Source organism: Phalaenopsis equestris, unplaced genomic scaffold, assembly GCF_001263595.1.
Source record: "Phalaenopsis equestris unplaced genomic scaffold, ASM126359v1 Scaffold000513, whole genome shotgun sequence".
Lineage (NCBI taxonomy): Eukaryota > Viridiplantae > Streptophyta > Magnoliopsida > Asparagales > Orchidaceae > Phalaenopsis > Phalaenopsis equestris.
Window position 1 is genome coordinate 38,692 of NW_018164953.1, and position 8,024 is coordinate 46,715.

Here is an 8,024-nt window from a genome sequence, read left to right on the forward strand (position 1 = left end):
TTAAAAAGCGAACTACACCCTCCATACATGGGTAAGGTGACATTTAAAAACTGAAGTTTAGGTTATAATATATAAATATGTAGAAATTAAGAGACATGTATGTAAACTTCCTTCTTATCCTCACATATATTCTTATAATGATAGAAAATTTACAATGTTAGTCTTCAATTAACCATACTTTAATGCCATCAAACTCAAATTTTAGTCTTATTTATATTGACTTTGCATAGTATCAATAACAATAAAATCCATATGATAATCTAAAAAAAATATAACCTCCAACAAATCAACCATAATCAATCTATATTCTTTGACAAAATTAGAGGCATTTACATGCATAAGACAAATTTTTTTTTTATTTCTCAACAATTGTTTAAAAAATAAATACAACCTATGTTATAAAACTCATGCATAGGTTTATGAAACCAATGTTATAAAAGTAAAATATGGAAGTCCTGATATTAAATAGAATCAAGGACCACGAGTCGAAAAGCAAAAACAACCTTGTAGTTGGTCTTCGGGTATCATGCCGCCTCCTTTACTTGTATCGATTGCCTCCAAAAGCTTGACAATCTCATCCATCTCCGGTCTTTTGTCCGGGTTTGTCTCCCAACATTTCTTCATAATATTTCCCAATGAGTTTGGGCAACACCATGGTATTTTCGGTCGCAAGTTCTGTCAGAGTTGTCATGAAGGATTATTTAACTTCACTTCAAATTCATATGCTTAATAAAAAAAAAATCAAGATTTTGTAGACAAATGTTATAAAACAATTTTATTAGATATTACCATGAAAATGGAATAGTCTTAAGATAAATCATAGCTCATATTTTTAGCGCACTTAGAAGTCCTTGAATTCAAATGAATTTTGGATGTATTAATACTACTATTGATTAATCACAACAATAAAAACAACAAGAAGAATCCTTTATCCCACTAAGTGGGGTCAGCTACTTGAATCCTTTTTTTTCATTGTGTCCTATTGAGTGTCAAATTTTCATTTAATTCTAATACATTAAGATTTTCATTTATATAATATGCCCAAGTCTTTTTAGGTCTACCTCTGTCTTTCTTGACATAAGTGGAATCTAAAACATCTGCTCTCCTGACTGGATCATCAGATGGTCAACGTTTAATGTGACCAAACCATCTAAGCCGGCTCTCGCTAATCTTATCTACCATTGGAGCTACACCAACCCTTCACGGATAGATTCGTTTTACATTTTATCTCTTAAGTGTCAAGCAACTCATCCACCTAAGCATTCTCATCGCTGCAATACATAACTTCTAAAATGACAAGTGAAAAAATCCATTCAAATAACAAAAATTGGAACCTTTAGATCCTTTGTTATCGGTGGTTAGTTACATGAGTAACAAAAATTAAGTGAATGGATTTGACATTATATCATCAATGTCATTAGCCTTATCTCAATGAATCAGAGTCAGCTAATTTAATCTTTTGTTTAGATTTGCATTCGCTTTATCGTGCATCGAATGTTTGGTTTATCACATTCTTTGCAACACTTTCTTCCACAACTTCCAACCAAGTTACACTTTGTCTAATACTTCTTCCAATGTCTTTGACAGTAATTTTATAGTCTCACATTTTACATTTATTTTAGCTACTCTACCATATTATTGCAAATATTGCTTTATATTGGATAGCAAAATTATTTTATACTATCATTCTTAGTTTTACCATCCATCCATTTTGATCTTCACATATTTGGTTATTACTGACTTAATTGTTGCCTAAACTTTTTTTTTTCACAAGAAAGAAATATATGATGAGTTGCATCTTCATCATATAAATAACCTATATGAATCAACAAGGATAAAATATTTTTAAAAACTAATAAAAAAAATTACCTGGTGAACGACAGCATAAGAGACTTCTGTGAAAGTAAGCTTATAGTATGGCATATCACAAGCGTATATCTCCCACAAGCAAATGCCAAAGCTGTAGACATCGCACTTTCTATTGTAAGGCTTTCCTTCAAGAACCTACAAAATTTTAAAGCTTTCTATCAATAAACCAATGAAAAAAAAAAAGGATTTTCAAATCAAAAATAACATATTTCAGCTTGATACTAATAACACAATCACTAGATTTACATGCGTATCACTTAATTCCTATGTATTTACATATTTAACACCTAAACTTCTATTTTTACATATAAGCCACCTTACCTGTGAATGAAAAGGCGTATTTCACATTCTTTTTTTTTAAAAGATGATATTTTTGATATGATATGAAATATTTGGATGGTATAAATATAAAAGTAGAGTTTAGGTTTTCCATATGTAAATAGATAGGAATTGGGCGGTATGTATGTAAATGCCATAACACAATTTTACCATAATAACGTAATAGTTTTATGAAGCATGTCTCATGAGAAAGATCACCTCTGGAGCCATGTATTGAAGAGTCCCAGTTTCACCAGTCATGTCTTTGGGATTCTGAGCTTCGACACGAGCAACACCGAAGTCGGCAATCTTAACAGCTCTATTTGCAGTCAGCAACATGTTCTCAGTTTTGACATCTCGATGAACGATCTTTTTTGAGTGAAGATAACTCAGGCTGAAAGACATTATTAACAAAAATGAACAATAAAATAAAATTTTCAGTAAAAATGAAGGGATAAATATGAAGGGACATTTACATACAAACCACATAATTCTTATGTATTTAGATGTCTAGCACCCGAATTTTTACATCTACAGTTATAACATCTTGTTGTGAATAGGTGCATTTCACTTTTAAAAGGATGGTGACGATGGTTTTTTTATTTACGTGATGTTAAGGATTTGAGTGGTAGGCACGTAATTATAAATATTTAGGTGTTAGATATGTAAATATATAAGAATTATGTCGTATGTATGTAAATGCCCAAAAAAAAATGAAATATTAGGTGCAACCAGAATTCTCACCCATTAGCAAGATCCAAAGCGAGCTCAATCACAACCTTGAAAGGAAGTTTTCTTCGACTGTGTTTGATGAGATATTGTTTCAATGTGCCTCCAGGAACGTATTCCACGACAACACAGCATGCTCGTGCCGGAAGCGAGTTACAGCTTGGGATTTTCAGGTCTGTGATTCCCATTGATGCTCCAATAAACTGTGATGAAAAATGATGTAAAGACAAAATGTGTCAAATTATAAATCAAAGAATGAAGCTTAATGAAAACATTTGCAATTCTAAAAAATGATAAGAACCATGTCCCAACGATTTGTGGCTGAGCTAGAATCTCAAGCAAGTTCAAATTTTGAGATCAATCAATTCTTTTTTGGGGCATTTACATACATTAAACACAATTCTTACGTACGTGCTTACATATCCAACATCTAAATTTTATTTTTTTACATTTATACCACCCAAATCTTTCTTATCACATCTAAAATGTCATTATTTTAACTTCTAAAAAGTGAAATACACCTTTCCATGCATGGGTAAGGCGTCATTATGCAAAAGTTAAAGTTTAGGCGTTACATATATAAATACATAATAACTGACTGGTATGTATGAAAATAGTAAAAAAAAGGGATATTAAACCAAGCAAAATATATAGAAGGTATAAAACTAAACAAAAAGTTACCTTTGTCACATTTAAGTTGTCAAGTTTATGCCACACAGCAACTTCTTGCCGGAAAGATGAACGAAGAGCAGCAGTTACAGTATCAGTTGGATCTCCATCTACTCCCCAGTCCAATAACTTCACTGAAACAATGGAAAGACGCTCTCTTACTGCTCGGAAAACTTTGAAATTTATCGAAATCATAGCATGTAAAGTCTGATAATATTAATCGAGTGAATAATTATATGGGTGATCACTATTTAATATAGATCGATTTGTTTTCATTCTTACTTCAGAACTCAGAGAAGTATAATAACATCAAAAATAAAGAGAACCGTTAAACAAACAGGATTAATTAAAAAAACATTAGGAATGTTACCTATAAATATCATAAAAAAGTAACTGGGAAATTAGGTTTCATAACAAAATTCAAGAAAAAAAGATGAAAATTTGTAGAACATTCTTTTTTTAACACCACTCTTTAACTGTATATTCAATTTTTATTACTTTTAATGGCAAAGTTATTGACCCGGAGGCAAAATCAAATCTTTTATACAGTGTGGGACTAAAATGGCCATCAACAAATAGTAAGATTTTGATCCTTTTTTCATCCTTTTTATTCTGATATTTGTCTGAAACTAAAGTTCATCTATCCGAACTTTAACTAAAGTTCATCTATCACAAGTCTATATCTCCTCTCTCCAACTTAATTGACTAAAAAGCTGATTAGAAAATGCAAGTGCATAAGAAGAGCACAAAGTAGAGATGATGTATCCCAACACATTGTGCAAAAATACAAGCTATAATGTTAGATGAAAAGCAGTATAAATGAACTTCTAACCTAAGTAAGCGAATACAAATCAACTAGTCATAATACAAATCAACTAGTCATAATATAACAGTTCGCTGCTGTAACATTGGAGCACCACACACCCTACCCCATGCATACCCCACTAAAGTTCATATTTTTATCTCTTTCATTATTAATAAAAATGCTGACATACCAGTACAGTTGTTCATTAATATATACTTCTAAAATCAAATAATAGGCGACTCAAAATCCAAGTATAATTCTTGCATGAATAAAAAAGAGTTTTAGCAAACAGAGATGAGATTTAGTATATTTATGCAGTTAATGAAAGAAAAGACAGAAAGAACAAAAAACCATATAAAGAAGGGGTTTTTACATATAGAGGTCCCTAAACAATAGTTAGTGCATGTAAAGGCCCCAAAAAATTAAAATGCATGTGCCCCGTAACTGAAGACCTTCACCTGTAATTTTAATTTTTTGGAACTTTTACATGTAATAACTATTATTTAGGAACCTCTATATGTAAAAACCAATATAGAAAATTGTCAACAAATAATATTGGTATGGTAAAAATACAAATACAATAAAGACACATCAAAACTTCCACGGTAGCACAAACTGCCATATTTTATGGTTTCGGTGGTTTCTAAATTTTCTTTATTAGCTAATAATATTGGCTGTAATTAATTTTTTTTTATATTTTAAATGGTTATTCATGCAGAAGTAATCTTAGAATATTTTAGCATGCATTTGCATGCATATAAGTTAACATTTGAAGTACTAAGTTAAAGGGGTTATGATAGGAACGTTCTGCATTAGTAAGGTTTGTTTTTTTTTTGGTTGTACAGTATTCTCATATTTGAGGATGTTCGATACGCCTCGGCACTAAAATCAGTGATAAAACACGATGAAAACGCAATAGATAGGTGGAAAAAACACGAATAAGGGCTGCTCTTATGAAAATAAATGAAAGCAGCAAGATACAATGGTATCTACTTTACTAGAAGTAGATCGGCTCTCACACAACCATAGACGTTGCTAAGAATACCACCAAAAGAAAGAACACAACAGCCAACAACAAACATGCATAAAAAAATAATCCCTACGTTACTCCCTTTAATAGTATTCTCTCTCGGTAATTCAAAAACTTCCCTTCCAAGCCTTCTCTCCAAACTCCTTTAATTTCTCTTCCTTGAATATGTGATTAAGGCTCTCGTGGATCTCATTTACTCTCTTCCTTTTTCTGTCGCAGCACCTCGCTCCTTTCCTTTTTCTGTCGCCCGCTCCGCTTCTTCTCGTGGACGCGTCCGGCCCGCCTGGCCAGTTGGGGGATGTTGGACCAGTCCCTTTAGGACCGGTTCACAGCTTGGCGGCATAACAATGTTCTCATTATTTTCTTCATATTTTTTCATAAATAGGAGTGTTGAAACAAAAAGATACAGATGAAAGAATTCTTCCTCACAACATGTTCTTAGAGAGTTAGGGTTCTACTCTAGCTAACATCTCATCCATCTCCCTTCCCTAGTTGATCTCTTCTTTTATCATTCCTTGTGCATTTATTCTCACGCTCACATTACTCCTCACCCTCTAATGCCCCTTATGACTAGTCCACCAAGTCTCTTTTGCTCACATCACTCACTAGCACATTGCTTTCATCTGTCATATTCAAGCCCTAGTCCTTAAACAACTAGCTCGGTCCCTAATGAACATGTCTACCACAACACCTCACCGCCCATTCATCACAAAACCATTTAGCTCATGTTCATTTCCTAACCCTATGGCGCTGCCCAGTTGTACATCTTCAAAACCCTTGATCCACCTAAAGCAACTCTCTTTTCCATGTGCTAGTCCTATGATTGCCTAATCTCCACCCTTTTTTATTTTGGTATTCACCTATGGCTTCACTGCTACTCTACTAGAAACAAACCATCTTTCCAAATTAATGCTTCCACCAAACTTAATTTTAATATATGTTTTTCATTTCTTCATGGGATAAAAATGAAAAACTATTATCTCAATTCTCTACCACTTAAACAAATGAACAGTAAAGACACCAAATGGAAACCCTCCTATCATTATTTTCACAGCATTAAGCACAATGCAATGCACAATTTAATTAATCAAACTTAAATCACATGAGGTGATATTTTTCAACAAAAGTTATTATAGGTTCAACAACAATAATTTTCAAAATCATAAAGCCCAAAATGATAATAAAAATATGAAAAAAAGAAATGAAGCCTGAAAAAATACTTAAAATCATACTAATGAGACAGAGTAACTAACTGGAGACAAAGATACATAATTACATAAAGCAGGAGAGTCTTAAGATGAGATGTTGAAAAAATGAATGGGAGCAAGAAGTTGCTAACACTCATAACAAGAACCAATAAGAAATGTTAAAAAGACCTAGCAAACAAGAAAATGCAAAGAGAAAAATCGTTCAGAAGTAACTAACTCGAACTGGAGAGAACAAATAAGTAATGAGTAACAACTCAATAAATACCAAAAAATATTTAGAAGAAACAAATGTTCGTGTAGGATTTTTGTTAAATTTAGAGAATAGTGCCGCATAATTTACTGACGGGAAGAGAAGTATAAATACATAGTACATGATCCAAATAAAAGAAACACAAATCCATAAATAGACTAACAAGAAAATACATAACTATGGAAATGGAAATAAATGAAGCAAATAAAATCAAATAAAAACTAATAATAACTGCAGTAATAATTAGCCTAAAAATTAGGCAAATAATTTCAATACTTCACCTCAAGTTGAAACATAGATGTCCATTGTGTTTAACTTGGATTTGAAGTCGTCAAACAATGACCTATGAAGATTCTTGGTAAGGATATATGTTAATTGACCATTAGATGGGATAAATGGAATACAAATCTTCCTTGAATCAAGCTTCTCCTTAATGAAAGTTTGTTAATCTCCACATGCTTGATTTGATCATGCTAGACCGGATTATGGACAATAGTAATGACTGTTTTATTATCACAGAACAACTGGAGAGGAACAGAGAATAGCATATGCAATTCACGGAGCATGATGCATAACCAGAGAGCTTCACAAATACCAAAGGACATGGAGTGAAACTTGGCTTCAGCACGCCTCTAGGCCAAAACACTATTTTTGCTTTTCCACAACAAAATTTTCCCACATGAATGAGCAATATCCTAAGGTTGATCGCCCTATCATGGACAGATCCAATCTAATCCGCATATGTATAAACAACAATAAAATAAAGTGTAGCACAAAAAAAAAACCTGGGCCTAGTTTGCCCTTTAAGTAGTGAAGGATCCTATGGACAGCTCAGAGATGGTGCTCATAAGAATTATACATGAATTGACTCCCAATACCTACTGCATAGCAAATGTCGAGACGAATATAGGTAAGATAAATGAGTTTCCCCACAAGTCGTTGGTAGTAAGTCTTGTTTACCGGAAGCCTATCGGGAACATCAGATAGTTTCTCATTGAGATTCATTGAGACTTTCATGGGTTTGCAAAAGGAGAATGTTATTCTCTGTCAATAGATCAAGCACACATATTTGCATTGAGACAAGCAAATGCCCGAGATGATCGACCAACTTCCATGCCTAAGAAGTACCGAAGTGATCTGAAGTTC

At 32.8% G+C, this 8,024-nt stretch overlaps 1 protein-coding gene across 1 annotated transcript in view; it reads right to left on the reverse strand.

Annotated features, from left to right (window-relative positions):
* Positions 1–396: 396 nt before the first annotated feature.
* Positions 397–8,024, reverse strand: part of LOC110028530 (serine/threonine-protein kinase HT1-like) — a 14,042-nt gene continuing 6,414 nt past the window's right edge. Inside the window, exons 3-7 of the mRNA XM_020730425.1 lie at positions 3,598–3,719; positions 2,932–3,119; positions 2,407–2,581; positions 1,870–2,004; positions 397–675 (exon numbers count right to left, since the gene is read on the reverse strand). Of these exons, the coding sequence (XP_020586084.1) occupies positions 472–675; positions 1,870–2,004; positions 2,407–2,581; positions 2,932–3,119; positions 3,598–3,719 (824 nt within the window). The 3' untranslated portion in view covers positions 397–471. The remainder of the gene's footprint in view (positions 676–1,869; positions 2,005–2,406; positions 2,582–2,931; positions 3,120–3,597; positions 3,720–8,024) is intronic.